The sequence below is a fragment of the Zingiber officinale genome, chromosome 9B, assembly GCF_018446385.1.
Source record: "Zingiber officinale cultivar Zhangliang chromosome 9B, Zo_v1.1, whole genome shotgun sequence".
NCBI lineage: Eukaryota > Viridiplantae > Streptophyta > Magnoliopsida > Zingiberales > Zingiberaceae > Zingiber > Zingiber officinale.
The window spans coordinates 114,126,327-114,143,653 of NC_056003.1; the positions used below are offsets into that span (position 1 = coordinate 114,126,327).

Consider the following 17,327-nt stretch of genomic DNA (forward strand, 5'->3'; position numbering starts at 1 on the left):
CAAATATATATTCATGTCAGTGAAAATTTGCCCTAAGAAAAACTTCAACTTCTCTCCCTTCAGAAATGCTTTTTATCCATCTGCATAGTAAGAAATTCTTTATTCGAGGTTGATATATGATTATAACCAAGCAATGAATTGTAGAGTCTTCTGTAAACATAGATGTAGTGTCAAAGTGTTGTGTGGAATAGGAGGTACTGACAAGGTAAAAAGTTTAGCTACCTCTTTGGCAATGTTCATCATGCTTGGAAGCAACAAGTAAAATGGGAATGAATCATAAGATGGAGAAAGAATCAAAGATATCATTGCATAGGTGTTATTGGAGGCGAATGAAGCAAAAGCAAAAGCAAAAGCAAAAGCGTAATCCAGATGAAAACAAGTTTACTTTTACAGAAGCATACTACTTACTGACCCTGAAATTGAATTAGAATGAACCTAACAGGGGTTGTAAAAGCCAAAAAATTTCATCAAGTGAATCCCACCACCACAACGTGTGTTGGAGGAACCAATAGTTTTTCACTAACATACAATTAGTATAGAGAAAATTTGGGATAAACTAGGAAAAGTCTGTACACAGTCCATTTGGGAAGGCCATTGCATTAGCTGTTGCCAGATTTATGCAGAGTCTGCAACCAAACCATCATGCATTGTTAATTTTAACTTGCAAAAAAGTAAATAATTACAGAAGCATCTGAAACATCCATTAGAGTAGTTTAATAATCCAATCTATCATTAAAAGCAGCAGCAATCATCAAAGATCTATCGGATGAGTAAGAAAGAAAAATATATCGTAAGGACCCAAATGATCAAATTATACCAAACACTGCCTTATTTTTTTATTGATTATAAATTGTGATACCGAGCCATACATTCTGATGCCATTACTAATAGTCCATATGATGACATTACTTACAAGTTCCTAAAATGTGTTGTAGCTTGAAGACATTGATATAGAACAGTTTGAGGTTGAATTTACATGTGTATTCATACGTTATGCCAAGACATCGTCGCTTCCATATGATATCACACCGCAACATAGGTAAAAATGGACAAGTTAAACCAGATGACAGAGCATAATAGCTGAATCAAAATCATGGAAGTGGCATCTCGGCCTAACCTGTCTGTAAGGTTGATTCTATAGAGTTGTTTGCCTCTAGATAAAATGGCTAAAATCAGGTGTCAATGCATTCAAGATGTTGAGAATAATACTTGTGTAGGTGCAAAAACTGTTTGTTATCATAAAACTTGAGCCATCAAAATCAACTTACAATCCTTTTCTGTTTTATACAAGTTGAACTGTCTCTACATGTAATAGCAAGGTTGACCATGTAAAAGCCTCAGCCTTCAGCTTGCCCCAGGACTAATACGGAGGAGGTAAATCACGGTGACTAAGAAGGCAAGTGGCAAGTGGGGTGAGTTTACACAGGTTGCAGGAATTTAAGCTCCGCCAGTCCTGAGATTCGACCCCAAGACCTCATGTGGCAATCAACCTGCCACTTACCAACTTAGCTAAGCCCGTGGGGGCACTATATCTAAAATTTGGGCATTAGATTAGGTGGTGCCTTGGACTAAGTTATCTCTTCTGATTTTATCTAACAATCAAATATTCCTTTCCAGAAAAGCAAACAAAAACAAGTATATTTATATCATATTTCATTGTCCAAATATTTAACAGTTAACGATAAGGTCAAAGTATTTAACAAAGTTAACTATAATTTATGTATTCAAAAATATGTATGCAAAAAAAGAATCATATGAGGATAACAAGCGTTTCTGGGTTATAGGGATTTAAGGATATATGATAATAAACAAAAAGGAAAGAATATAATTCTTATGCTTTGACATAAATAAGTATTTGATTGAAGTTGGTGAGGCTTATAATGAAAAAAAAAAAACTTCTAAAACATAATAATTGCTTCCCTTCTTTTGTGTTTTTTTAGCCATGTTAGGTGGATTGGTTTCCAAGGAAATAAATGTATACTGTTTCAAAGAGAACTCCTTCTAGTTTCTCAATCTTCCGCCTTTTGTCTTCCAGCTGCTAGTTATTTTACATGGGTCTCTGAAAATTTTCCTTGTGCGTATTTTGAAGACTTTATACAGAGATCAAAAAGTAAAACGAAGCTCCCACCATGCGGGGTCCCGGGAAACGATCCATTGTACACAGTCTTACCCATGGTTCAAAGTGTCGTGCCGAGACGGTAGAAACGGGCGAAACATCTCGTTCCGCTTGACGACCGACACCGACACGACCTTGGCACCAAAGCTGCAACAATTGTGACATGTTGCACGACCCCGTGGTCTCAGCGGAGGGGTTGCTCGACCCCACAACAGCAGTAACCTTCCGCTGCCTCCGGGGAGGCATCATGCGACCCTGCGGCCGCTGCAAAAGGACCACCGCGGTCGTGCCAAATGAGTCACGTGATCCCTGCGACCATGGTTGAGGAGTCGTGCAACCCTACGACAGGGCCGAAGTCGCGTGAGCTCGCGAGTGGTGTCGGATTTCAAATTTTTTTAATTAAATTGAGGTTAATTATTTTAATCAACTCCTAGCTATGATGGAGATAATCAAAAAGGCTTTATTAAACCCTAATAAAATTATCTAATTAATTTTATATTTTATTTATTTTAATTTAAAAATTATAATAAAATTTTTATTTATTTATTTATCTATTTTCATATCTTATCTTTTTTTTTAAGATTACTTTTTATATTGTTTATTTTTTAAATATTTATGTTAAATATTTTATTTTTTAACTAATATATTTTATATTTAGAAAATACTAAAACTATATTGGCACGGCACGATACGATCCCGAAACCGTATCGTTCCGGTCCAGAACCGAAACCTCAACACGGGTCGAAATTTTAAACCTTGGTCTTACCTTGCTTCTTGTAAGAAGTTGTTTCCAGGATTCGAACCCGTGACTTTTAGGTCACAAAGCAACAACTTTAAAAGTAAAGTATTGAAAAAGAGCATACCAAATTGTGAACATAGGTGACCTACATGTGCAATTAAAATAAACGTTCAAAATAATGTTTCATCAAGTACAAGAAACTTTTTGGCACCAAATGGATAAAATACAAGCAATGGTACTTGAACACCCTAAGAGATCCAATTTTAATGATAATTCATCAAAAAATATATATTGTTGAAGTTCTCTGCTTATCAATTCAAACATGTACAAGTATATCTGTTTATTACCTATAAAAAAGTTGCAACATTTGAACAAGTACCAATGAGAAAATATGAAGGATGTGATCCCACATTCATGCTTATGCAAAAGGCATATAACTTTCAGATATGTAATACCACTAACAGCAATTCTTGTTTGATGTGGTTAATTTAAAAGCATAAACGGCAAGACAAAAGCATACAAAGAAATGAGAGAGCCATTCAAATATTATCATCTCTGAAATCTATTAAACTATTTCCTTACCCCTGGGCTTTGAAGTTTGACTTACAGACTCAGAGCTTCTTGATGGTGGTTGACTAGGTGACAGTGATATGGGTGTCAAAGAAGGTGAAGAAATATCTGCTGTCATGTTTTGGTTTGTAGGAACTTCCAACAATTCTGAAACTGATACAGTGGGAGATCTTTGGCTACTAGAGGGTATAGAAAAACTCCGTGCCATAGCACCTGGAGGTGTAGGTAGTGGAGATGCTGTTTGTGATGACCGCAATGGAAGCTTGCTAGTTGCTCTAAACTCATTACAACGGTACATCAATGGCCCTGAATGACCAACTAAAGATGAAGGCTTTGCAGATTGTTTTGAACCAACAGGAGGTCGAGGAAGTTCATGAAGTTCATTGATTTTTGGCGAGGATATAGGAGGTGAGGCATTCTGAGACAACTTCTGAGCCATGCTAGGCTGAGGTGCAATGGTATGAGTTGGAAATGCTGAAAATACTGATGTCTTGTTTGAAGGTGTGTGGCCTGTCAGTGGACCAGAGAAAGCTTGTCTCTTGATCTTTTTAGCATCTGAAGCATTTATTGCAAACTGTGACATGGACAGCTCTTCGTGCAAAGGAGGAATTCTAAGTTGTCCACTATTGATATTCTCCTTCAGCAATGAATGTGCTTTTGGTAATTTTATAGGGCTTGGAAGTTGAAGATCTGTAGAATCTTTTCCAGGCATATTTGGCTTCAAAGGGGAGGAATACCATAGTTGTCTTCTTAAGCCTGCAGTAGTCTCTACTCTAGATGCAGAAATTGTTTTATCATCTGTTAAGGATGGCTTCCTTTCATCAAGTGGTGTAGGTAGAACATATGTGTGATATTTCTTTGTTGATGCAGGTCGCAATTGACTAATACGGTCAGAAAAATCAACCTTCTTATTGGCCAAAAGAGGTGCTGACATGCTCACAGCCCTAGGCTCCTTATTGAAATAAAGGCTATCTTTTTGTGTTTTATCTGAATATTCCTGCAAATAAAAAAGTAACTCATAATACTTGAACAATGAAAAATGCTGGACAACTATCTATATATGATTTTGGCTGCAGATGCTCAAAGTACAAATAGATGATAATAACACTAAATTTTCTGTTAGTACAAGTGTACAACTGTGACACGAGGAGTTGTGAGTCCATGGGGGAGACATTCAATGTGAGGTTTTAAGCTTAAGCAAATTTTAAGCTTCAATGCTAGAAGCTAATTAAGATCCAGAACATACTAACTGTGGCTTACTGTATTCTGCATCTAGTGCTGTTTACTTCTGCATATTTCAACTCCATTAGTTCATACTTAATAGTTAACAAGAAGAGCACCTAATTATCCACATCTGTGGTTTGTTAGGCTTTTTAAGTTTTTATAAAAGACAATTAGGTAACATTTTGATGCAGGTTCGACAACACAATCTTTCGGAAGTCATAACTTTGACTCGGGACTTGGAATCAGGATTTTTCAGTGGCCACGCGTGCAAAATTCCATTTTTTGTTGGTTCAAAATATAAGGATGCTATTTGGTGTGGTGTCGTAGCGATGGATGCTTGCTATTTGTTGTTAGGCAGGCTGTGCCAGTATGATAGAGGTGTTCATCACAATGGGCGCGCCAAAAAATGGATATATGTTGATGGGAAAGGTGTTGGTGCAATTGAACTCCAAAGTTTTAATGTCCGACAAATATGTTTAAGAACTTGATCATGGAAAGTCCTAGTAGTAGGCTAGGCAAGGAAAATCTCGATAGATCGTGGAAGTCAGGTGAATTCGATAGGTCTGGAGGACCTGATCTCTGGGTATCCAAATACCAAGTCTTGGTTATGCATGGAAAGTCCTAGTTGTAGGCTAGGCAAGGGAAATATCAGCAGATCGTGGAAGCCAGGTGGATTCGATAGGTTTGGAGGACCTGATCCCTGGGTAGCCGAATACCGAGTTTGGTGAGTGAAGCTAGGTGGAGAAAACCCTAGGGGATGGTAACCTTAGGTTATGGTAAGTGAAGCTAGATAGTGAAAATCCTAGGGGAAGATAACCTTAGGTAGCGAGAAGTCTTGGAGGAGTGAACTCCAAGCAAGGTTGATTGGATGGTTTGCGGTCAGCCGCGTGCAGTCGACTGGATCAGCAGATCTTGGTGATTCTAAGTTTAGTTTTACCATAGCATTCTATATTACTATTATTGCTGCTGGCTAATGTACTATTGCAGGAAAAGTTTTAGTAGATCAGGTGATCAAACACTAAGCAAAGAAAGTCAAAACAAGTTTGGAGGACCATGTTTGGCATGTAGGTTGAGGTAAGCAACTGGAAGAGCGACAGTGAGATCGTGTTCTTGAAAAGAACAACCTAAGGTCGCTGATCCAACTGAAGAAACCGGGAAGATTTACAAGTTGAGATTAAAACAGTTCTACTGTTTAATACTACTCATGCATCAAATATATTATTACTATGCTAACCTCTTTTTTGCAGGATTATATGTTTAACACTATTTTGTAGATCCGGCCAAGGCTCGGTCGACCGAACTAGGTTGACTCAGACCAGATCAAAACCGAACATAACACAGCTTCCGATCTAAGCATGATCGGTTGACCGAACAAGCTGATCAGTCGACCGAACCCTGATGACTCAGCACAGATCAAATCGAGTTGAAGCAAAGAAGGAAAATTGCCTGATCGGTCGACTGAACCAGAGGATTGGTTGACCAAACAACAAAGACATTAATGGTGCATTAATGAAGAATCTCGACGAATAGGGAAAGCTCACCGTTCGATCGACCGAATAATGGGATCGGTCGACCGAACCATTAAACATCATTAGTGCCTGAGGATCGAATCTCAACAAAGAAGGCAGGGAGCAGGTTCGGTCGACCGAACCCAAGGATTGGTCGACTGAACGTTGACCATTCTTATAAAAGTGAGGCTTGAGGTCCAAGGTTGTGAACGAATCTATTTGAAGTTGATCTCTGTTCAAGCTGCTATTCGTACTACAACTACTAGTCTTCATAAGCAAGCTACTGCTCCAAGAAGTGTCGACAAGCTGCATCTCTAATCTTCTGTTGGTATATTTTTATTAGCTTGCATTGTACTTATTTACTTGTAAGATAGTAGGCTGTTACTATCTTACTCATCTATTTGTACACATTGCTTCTTTCCAAAGGTTTCGGAAAGAAGAATATTAGTGGATTGCCCAACGGTACGATCAAGGATCGCAAGGTCTTGGAGTAGGAGTCGACATAGGCTCCGAATCAAGTAACCACACGAGTTCTTTATTTTTCGCTGCACTACTTCTGTTTTTATGAGTAAAAGAAAAGTGTTTTTGACAAGTGATATTCCCCCCCCCCCCCCCCTCTATCGCTTCATTACGAATTTACGATCCTACAAAAGGAAGTGCCCAAAGCTAGCACTATTCCAAAATTTGTGGCTCCACTCATTGACGAATTTAGTGAGCATTTTCTCGAAGAGCTACCAAGCAAAGTGTCTCCTTCGTGTGATATTCAGCATGATATTGATTTAGAGCCTGGAGCGACGTTGCCGAACATAGCACATTACAGGATGAGCCCGCGGGAGCATGAGCTGCGGCGAAGGTTGAAGAATTGTTAGTTAAGGGTCACATCAGAGAGAGAATGAGCCCTTGTGTTGTACCTTCCCTTTTAGTACCAAGAATGATGGCTATTGGCGTATGTGTGGACAACAAAGTCATCAATAAAATCACTGTTAAGTACTGTTTTTCCATTCCTCGATTAGATGATTTGCTTGACCATATTAGTTGATCTACTGTGTATACTAAATTGGATTTGAAGAGTGGATACTATAAGATTCGTATCAGGCATAGGAATAAGTGGAAGACAACCTTTAAGACAAAGGAAGGATTATATAAATGGATAGTGATGCCTTTTTGGTTATCTAATACCCCTAACACTTTTATGCAAGTGATGAGTCACTTGTTATGACCGTTTATTGGTAGGTTTGTTGTGGTGTACTTTAATGATATTCTGATATATAGTGCATTTAGCATGTGAGGGAGGTGTTTACTGTGTTGTACAGGGAGAAGTTTTACATTGCAATGAAGAAGTGTGTTTATGACCCCGAGGTATTGTTTCTGGGTTATGCGATCTCAGGAGCAGGTTTGGCAGTTGACATGTCTAAGGTTCAAATACTAAAAAACTAGCCTACGCCGATGGCAGAGTTTTCATGGTTTGGCCTTTTAATGGCGTTTCATTGCTTCTTTAAAGACCATCATGGCTCCTATAGTAGACTGCATGAATGGTGGTCGATTTGAGTGGACTATAGAGATAGAATCGACGTTCCTATTGATTAAAGAACGATTCACAATAGCACCAATCTTAGTGCTCCCGGATTTTTCTCAACCCTTCAAGTTACACACAGATGCCTCTAAAATTGATATTGGCACAGTACTCAGTCAGACCACCAGACCTATAGCATTTTTCAGTGAAAAATTATCTGGAGCAAAACTAAACTACAATACTTATGACGTTCAGTTTTATGTGATCATGCAAGCAGTGAGACATTGGCATCACTATCTGTTCCACGGGGAATTCATCTTGTATACGGATCATGATTCATTAAGACACCTACACCAGCAAAACAAAATGTCACCCCAACATGCGAGGTGAGTTGCTTATTTAGAGCAGTTTACCTATGTGGTGAGCCATAAAGTAGGGGATGCTAATTGGATGGCAGATGCCTTAAGTCGCATGAGCAGCTTACTGGTTACTATGCGTGTTGAGGTACCAGGTTTTGACTCTTTTCGCAAGTTGCTTGCTGATGTTCCTTACTTTTATGTGGTAATGCAAGATGTACAAGCCGGGAAGAAAACATATTTTTTATTGCAAGATGGGTTTTTGTTTAAAGGTAATCAATTGTATTCCAAATTGTAGTCTCCACTTGCAAATAATCAAGGAGTTGCCCAATGAGGGGCATGTGGGCCGAGATCGAACGTTGCAATTATTTCAGACTTCCTATTTTTGGCCTTCACTATGGAGAGAAGTCGAGAAGTATGTACAGCGGAGCCCAATTTGTCAAGTCTCTAAGGAAATAGCCACTAATGTAGGACTGTACATACATTTGTTAGTCCCTTCTCGACCTTGGGTTGGTATCAACATAGATCTTGTGCTATATTTTCCACGTACCCAGCAAGGTAGTGATTCTATCTTTATTGTCATTGATAGATTTTCTAAGATGGTTTACTTTATCCCTCGCAAGAAGACTATTGATGCTATTAATTGGGTACAACTATTCTTTTGAGATGTCTACTGTATTCATGACCTTCCGAAAACCATTGTGTCAAATCAGAACACTCGTTTCCTTAATCATTTTTGGCGCAGCTAATGAAAGATGATTAATACATAATTAAATTTCAATAGTGCTTATCATCCTCAAACAGATGGTCAAACAGAGATTGTGAATAGATCACTTGACAATTTATTGCGTTGCTTAGTGGGAGATCATGTTAAGAGTTGAGATCAAAAGCTATGTCAGGCAGAATTTGCTCACAACCATGCAATGAATCGCAATACTAGTATCAACCCATTCCAGGTGATTTATTCGATTCAACCTCGAGGTCTGCTGAATTTAATGTCGTTGCCCAGTAAGACGACGATCTATTGTAAAGCTTTGAATTTTGTGAATAGCCTGTAAGGAGTCCATAAAGCTGTTCGTGAGCATCTATCTAACTCAAATTCAAAAATACAAATACACTGCAAACCCGAAGCACCAACACTTGGAGTTCAAGGTTGGGGATTTTGTGTGCCTAGTTTTAACTAAGGATTGTTTTGCCATTGGGGATTGCAACAAATTATCAGCCAAGAAAATTAGCACAGTTGAGATTATTGAAAAGATAAACCCCAATGTATATCACTTAAAACTACCTAGTCATATTTGTACTGCCGAAATTTCTAATGTGAAGCATTTGGTTCCCTTCCATGGTAATTCTTTTAATGATGAGGTGGCTGGCAAATCGAGGGTGAAGTTTCTCTAGCCTGAGAATGATACGGGTTCGATAGCACAATCTTCTAGATGCCATAACTTTTGACTTAGGACTCGGAATCAGACTTGTCGGTGGCCATGTGTGTAGAATTCAAAGATCTACGTTTGTTGGGAATCGTAATCGCCTCGGGTCCAAAATCCACCGTTTAGGCTCTCAACCAAGCCTCCAAACATATTTTTATTATTTTTGATCATTTTCATTTTTATAGTATTTAGAGTATTTTTGGTATTTCTAGTATATATAAGGGTTAGGATTTGTCTATATTAGCATCTTGTTTTGTTAATTAGGATTTCTGTTAAGAAATTTCCTTTTTTGATAAGATTTCTTTTCTTTTGGTAAAAGATGGGAAATGAGATCCATATATGAGGATTTCTTTCCTTTCTTCGAGTCCTAGGGTATAAGGTCTATATAAGTGTCCTGTTTCATGTTTTGATGGCATTTTTTATTAATGTTATTTTTAATCGTTGTCTCCTCTTTGGAACATGGTGTTCTCCTATTCCTAATATTCCCCTTCGAATCAACCGATTATAGAAGATCGCTTCCGGTATTCGTGTGTGAATCAACAGATTTGATAGTTGCTTCCATATATATATACCAACATGCACTATATTGAAGTAACTTTTTTGATACATTAATTTTGATTGATTTTACATATTTGGTGGTCCAAAATTGTAAATATAGTAAGGCCATGAATTCAGCAGTGGTACAATAAGAATGACAACCATGTCATACAAGACAACATCATATATCTTGCATGAACTATCATTAACAAAGTGTATTAATGAATCAGTTCATAATCAAATTTAACGAAGTAATAATTAGTAAGTAATCATATCACAATAATAAAACTATCATATTTTGCATTGCAACAAAGAAAATATACAACAAAATTATATGCATATAAAAACACAGGAGGAATCTAGTGGCGTTGGGTTTGCATGGGCAGTCAATCCGCTAACTCAAACCATTTTTTGTAATAACTGCGTAAAGGGGACCCATTACTAGGTGAACCGGTCTCGTTTTATTTCCACCTTAACAGCTGCCTAAACTGTTTTTTAGAACTGTGGAATTCATCGTGTGCAAACAATGCCCAATGACTAAATTTTTTGTAATAACTGCCTAGAGGGGACCACTTACTAGGTCAACTGGTCTCAATTCCATTCCACCTAGACAGTCGGTATAAACTGCTTTTTAGAATAGTGGTCAATTACTAGATTTTTCCTGTCCTTCACGTACTCATAATTCTAACTAATACAGCAAAATAGAGAATTGAATCCCAGAAGTTCAAAGCAACAGAGGGCAATTGTCTACATTCAAAATCTCATAGTAGCAGAACATCTCACCTCCATTGAGTTTCTAGCTACAGAAGCAGCTTCTTGGCCTCCTTCATATTGTCCATATCCAAAGCTCACTTCTCCATCATCATAGACAAAATCATCCACTTCCTCCTCTGTATCATCATCCTCGAGGTTAATAAACTGATAGTCAATATGCTGTTGTTCAGCAACAACTTTAACATGTGGCTCTACCACCTCAAGAGACTCGACCCCTTTTCTAAAGAAATTTAGCTGGTTCAAAAGGACACACTGTGAGTTTTACATATAGAAAATGTGAATTTTAGCTATGAAAACTACCTGTGTTGCATGATGCCGAGCAGCCTGAGTTAAAAGACTCCGAAATTGACCTTGCTTCAGTGATTTCAAGCGGAAGACAAAGAGTGTTGCCTCCTCTTGGTAATCATCTTGAGCTTCTCGCAACTTCTCTATAGTAAAACTTTCAGCTTTGGGATTTCTTGAAGTTCCTTTTAGTCTTTGTGCAGCTATCATGCCATTATAGAAATCTCTGTGGAAAGCATTCGAATGTGATTACCCATAAAAGTGCAGAAGAAAAAATAACAGTGAAGTGCATTAGCATCGCACCTTTTCTCATCACACTGACGTTTCATCTCCTGCATTAGCAAATTTTCATGTTATAATGCTAAAATACCGCTGTGAAGAAATAACTTAATCTTTAAAAACAGTGAAGTATTTCCATGCAGACCTTAATAGGAATTGCAGATAATACAAGAATGTCATAGCCCAACTAATTAAAAAAATTGATGTTTACAGGATGGAAAATATAGGGAATAAAAATTAGGACACCTAAATGAAAATGTTTTCTGGAACTGTTTGCCGATTTATTTGTATCAAAGCAGTCCATCTCTTCATAAGTTGGCTAAAGGTTTGATTCCTATGTATCTTGTTAAGAGCATGGTTTAAAGTATCATGCCGAAACGGTAGAAACGGACGAAACATCTCGTTCCGCTCGGCGACCGACACCGGCACGATCCCGGCATCAAACCCACGACAGGTGTGACATGTTGCGCGACCCTGTGGTCACAGCAGAGCCCTGCAACAGTAGCAGAAAGGTCACATAACCCTTCCGCTGCCGCCGTGGAGGCATCGTGCAACCCTGCGGTCACTACAGAGGAGTCGCACGACCAACGTGATCGCGTCGAAGGAGTCATGCAATCCCCGCGGCCATGGTTGGTCGCACAACCCTGCGACAACACTGAAGTCGTGCGGGCTCGCGAGTTGTGTCGGATTTAAGATTTTTTTTAATTAAACTTAGGTTAATTTTTTTAATCAACCACTAGTTATGTTAGAGATAATCTAAAGAGACTTTATTAAATCCTAATAAAATTATCTAATTAATTTTATATTTCATTTTTTTTAATTTAAAAATTATAATAAAATTTTTATTTATTTATTTATCTATTTTTATATCTTTTCCTTTTTAAAAAGATTATTTTTTATCTTGTTTATTTTTTAAATATTTTAGTTTTTAATTAATATATTTTATATTTAAAAAATACCGAAACTATATCGGCATGGCACGATACGGTACCGAAACCATATCGTTCCGATCCAGGACCGAAATCTCGACACGGGTCAAAATTTTAAACCTTGGTTAAGAGTATAGGGTTACTGGTGTAGTGGGTTTAATCCCACATCAGGTGTTCAGTTTAGGATTCATAGGTCATGTATATAAATACTATGTAAATATCTCTTTGCAAACACAAGCAATACAACATTCTCTTTCCTAAATTTAATATGTGCCCCTTTTATGGTTAGAGTTTTAAAAGAATTCACCCAAGGGATTCCAATGTGATGAAAATGGCCTCCCCTCATGCCTCTTCCCATGAAGCCTATTGCAACCCTCACCTTGCATTATTTCCAACAGGGAGAAGCATTATTTCTGTGTATAGAATGCCTCTCTCCTGGGTGATTTTCAACTATGGTTCTTAGGATGCAGGCATTGTTGAATTCCTCTCCCACCATCCCACTGTGCCTCAGTCATCCAGGATTAAGGATCTTTTCTTTAACGACAACTATGAGATCCTTGTGCCAATCTTCCTCCTATCCTCTTTTTTGAAGGAATCAAGTTTTGCAAAGAGGAGTAATGATGTGCTGATTTAAGGCATTGTGGTTCGCTGACTTCCATGTGGAAATCCACCACCTCGTTAATTTCCATACTATCTTCTTTCTGCACCATCTTTAAGGGTGCACCCTTCTGGCATGACATGTAGACTGTGTCTAGGTGCTACAGTTCCACCAACAAACAAAGAACATCCATCACTGCTACTATTTTCTATCTTGACTGATCAGGAGTCATGTGTCTCTTCAACTCATCTATAGGAGCTCATCCTAGCAGCAGCCTCGTCACCATCTTCTACAGTCATCCTTTTCAGTCATTGTCTATGACCAATGTCTACCTACAAATCTCAACCTAATCTATTGGACCTAAAGCCTATTGCCTCTATCCAACCTTGTATAGAACCTCTTCTTCTTTACCATAGAGCTTTTTTCGATTTTAGTGCTTACATCTAGGTGGGCTAGTCCATGAACAGAAGCTGCTGGAGATAAGCTCACCTCAGAGGCTTGAATACCCAAATTCTAGATTTTGCAGCTGATGTCAGGTAGTCCTTCCTCCTTGTGCTCTTCAATCCACGACATCTGCCTGTGACCATCCCTAAATCTGTTTTCTGCTCACTGCACCTTCTTCACAATGCTTCTGCGCCTCTACCTTCAGAAAATGCCACATCAACAGATAGCTGGCCAATGTTATGACAGCCACCTGGAGGTGCATCTCCATGATCTGCTACCTTGTTTGGTTTTTATCCATGTTGATCCTCACATTATCAGATCACTTCTGCATAGCTCCTATCTTGATGTGAAAAACAGATTCATTGTTCCTATTGGCAGTGAATGAGAACAAATGGTGATTGCCCTTCAATTGCCTTCTCAGGATCATTTTTTTCAGCAGTCTTAATCTTCTTGATTTGGAGACATCATTTTTCATCTACTATGAACCTCTGTTTGCTCAATTTTTTCATTTTCTAGTTGTGGCTGACATCTGATCTTAGAGCGTTAACCTCATATCTTGCCTTTGTTATCTTGTTTGCTAACTTCTACTAGTTTTCTTATTTCCTATTTATGTTGCACATATGTGTCAACAAAATGACATTGAAGAATATGTTGTTTCCTTGCACCGCCTCTTTCAAAGAAAAAAACTTGTTCAATTGCAATGTTAAATTGTGATCCCTTGCAAAGGGCTGAGTTGTATCTCTCCTCCAAGATGTTTAGATGCTTTCCTTTTTCCATCAGTCAATTGTGTGCTACTGTATAAGCCTCTTCAAGGGAAAGTCCATTAACATTAGTTCCTAAGATCACTCTTTATTATTTCTCTCTTTATTCTATTTGTCAATATGTTGATCTAAGGTCAACGACATTGTTGGTTGTATGCTGATCTACAGTAAAATGGATTGTTAATTGTATTCTCCATTAACTCCTTAAGTTTTTTTTTTTTTTTTGCAGTGAGAGTATTTTGCTTTCTTTTCATTCTGTCCACATCTTACTCCACAGTGTCTAGTTCCTGTAACAAGCAATACATTGTATCAATGCTCCAAGTGAGTAATCCATGTGGGTTAGGGAACATGTGTATGCACACACACACACACACACATTACAACTAAATCTAGAGAAATTGCAATATGCTAACTTTTTACAAGACTTTAACTCAATTAGCAGCCTTGTGTGTTTTTCAGATTTTTTTTTTTTGGTGATATTTGCTTATGTGGTTTGTAATAGCACAAATCTGTAACACTCAAATACACTAATCATACAATGGCACTGAATTATAAATACATCAGTTGAATGGCTAGAATGCAGAAGCCTTTTTTCAAACAAAGCACAAACCTCTACAATTTGTAGTTCCTTCAGAAGAGATTCTGATGGGGTTGTGATGGTCTCTAGGACATGCACACGCTAGGAGTGAAGAGAGATTAATTAGTGTAGATGTTCAGATGCTATTGAAAAGAATATAAATCAAATTGAAAAAGCACAAAATTGAGAACTCACATATCTATCAACATGTTTCTGAAGTTCAAACTGTGCTTTTCCAAGCATCAACAATACGCTTCCTGCATTAATTAAAGAGTCAGAAATTGTGACCACTAAAGCTATGTTTGGTGAGGGATAATCAGTCTTGTGATTACATTACAAAATTAATTACTTTGTTTGGTACAATTTTAAAGCTATAATGTAATATAATCTGAATTACAAAAGGCCAACAACATATAATAAAGTTTTATAATCTGAGTTGCAAGGCCAACAACATGTAATCCAATTACATTACAAGCTGGATTATATTACCCTAACCAAACATAGGCAATGATTGAAAAGAAGATCCCTTAACCATCTACTTTCTAGTTAAGCATAGAAGATACTGAAAATGTATATATTATCTACTATGAAATGTTTTACTGTAACCATGTCTGGCTAATATCCACTGAAGATAACATCATTTTGAGAGAGAGGAAGATAGGATGGAATATTGGCATATTTCATTTCACAAGAAATCAGATATTAAGTGGTACTAGAATCCCCAGATTAAATGAGAGGTAAAGAAAACCTTGATGTACTTACTACTTTCTTCATCCTCATTTAGTGCAGTTTTTTCAAGAATACAAGCACCCAGTTCCTTTAAGGCTTCAGAGAACTCTGAAAAATAAAACACAAAATGTATAGAAACATTCTTGTATCCATGTAAAAAGGCATTTACAAAGGGAGCTGCACTACTTTATCTAAGCATGGGAACATCTGACTCATGAGTGTCTAGACTCCAAACTCAAAATTGTCTCAAAGGCTAAAATTATGGGAAGCTAAAATCCTCTAGATCTTCCAGATTACAGGAGATTCCTGACGTTGGAGAGTATACACCGGATGTACTCTCCACCGGATGAGCTCCAAAAACCAAAAAATGTAGGCAACACTTTTTGGATTTTTTTAAGTTATAGTAACAAGACAATGATGACAATAATATGATAATGTGGTACTTAATGAAATAATAAATTATTATCATGGACCTTAAATTTGAAAAGAAATAAATAACTCAACTTATCCAATCTTCTGTTCTCTCAGATAAGGAATATTTTCTCCAAAACCTCATCATTGACATATGATAAAGCAATTAGGAGATTACATAATTGAACAAAGAAATCAAAAAGAGAAAGTGGAGAACTGCCAAGATCCTTCATCAGCATAGCATAGCATATGTACAAAATAGTAGACTCTATAATTATAGTTTAGATACTACCATGGATGGGCAGTACATTCTATGCAAGTCGACAAAGGCAAAATCTATTGTTCTAGTTGCCATTCGGCATGCAAAACAACCTCAAGATGACAGCATGGCAACACACATTTGTGCAGAGCTACAGTTACAACTGATATTCGCACAAAGCTACAAGCTACAGCGAGGTTTGCAATGACCACGACATGGTGACAACAACATTTAGGTGGCACTGGATTTTGCGACATTGGCAAGGTCACATAAGGGTTCCACGAGGTCACATGACATTCATAAGGATTTGTGGTTCTTCTCCTCCTCCTTGGTGGTTCTGATATGGCATGTCAATAACATCTGGCATGACATTAGTAATGTCTGATTTCGACCAGGGACTATAATCTCAACTTCGTACTTTTTACCTTGGATATTAGCATTATTTGCTAGCTCAATGGTAGAGCATTTGACTACTTGAACAATGTTATTATTTTAAAGCAAACAATTTTCAAAGGTGATAACTATGTTTAGCCTATTATTGTTGGATTGTTAGATGCAGCTAGGGGTTGAATACATGCTCATCTTAGTTCATCGTTTCATCTACAATTTGAGTTAGTATAGTAGACAACAAAATAATAACTCAAACACAAAGATAAATATACAAACACATGCGTTTTACATGGTTCAGCAATGCACACTCAAGACTCCTATTCCATGGCTATGATCCATCAGTAGATCACTCCCGCAATCCCTTTATCTTTCTCCCTCTTAGAACTCTTCCAGAGTAGATAAATCTCTTACAATAGTTGTTGTCCAAATACAAGAGGAATACAAGAAGCCAAGTGCCCAAATACAATGTGAACAAAGAATTACAACAATGGAGCTTTTCTCTTTTGCTTGTTTTCTTTCTCTTTTACTAGCTTGAAAAATGGTTTAGGAATGTTCTTGCATTCACTTAAGATTCGTCTCCAAAAAGAAAAATCTCAAACTTTCCTCCCTTTATAAGCTGCTGCTTGTTTTGGAAATCACCCATCAAACTAGCATGCACCCATTCTATTGTCGTCTTGTCAACCAACTGTTGCAGAATCTTTTCAAAAATGGCTACTTTTCCTAGTGCATCGATCAACTAGTAACCATCACCAATCAAGTGGTCATGCACCAATTGCCTGTTCACCCAATAAAACTGATCACTGAATAGAAACAATTTGTTTGTTAACATTACAGCCTGAGTCAACTACTCCATTAATCAACTAAATTCCACATTAGTCAATTGATCCAAAATCACAAACCC

General features: G+C 37.6%; 1 protein-coding gene across 3 annotated transcripts in view; it reads right to left on the bottom strand.

The window, feature by feature from the left end:
- Positions 1 to 282: 282 nt before the first annotated feature.
- The window catches only part of LOC122022436 (uncharacterized protein At2g33490-like), a 30,703-nt gene continuing 13,658 nt past the window's right edge, over positions 283 to 17,327 (bottom strand). For all 3 annotated transcript variants that reach the window (XM_042580437.1, XM_042580436.1, XM_042580438.1), the window contains 8 exons: positions 15,400 to 15,474; positions 14,833 to 14,894; positions 14,671 to 14,739; positions 11,353 to 11,381; positions 11,068 to 11,275; positions 10,777 to 11,001; positions 3,438 to 4,422; positions 283 to 626 (listed from right to left, as the gene is read on the bottom strand). In XM_042580437.1, the coding sequence (XP_042436371.1) occupies positions 616 to 626; positions 3,438 to 4,422; positions 10,777 to 11,001; positions 11,068 to 11,275; positions 11,353 to 11,381; positions 14,671 to 14,739; positions 14,833 to 14,894; positions 15,400 to 15,474 (1,664 nt within the window). In that variant the 3' untranslated portion in view covers positions 283 to 615. The remainder of the gene's footprint in view (positions 627 to 3,437; positions 4,423 to 10,776; positions 11,002 to 11,067; positions 11,276 to 11,352; positions 11,382 to 14,670; positions 14,740 to 14,832; positions 14,895 to 15,399; positions 15,475 to 17,327) is intronic.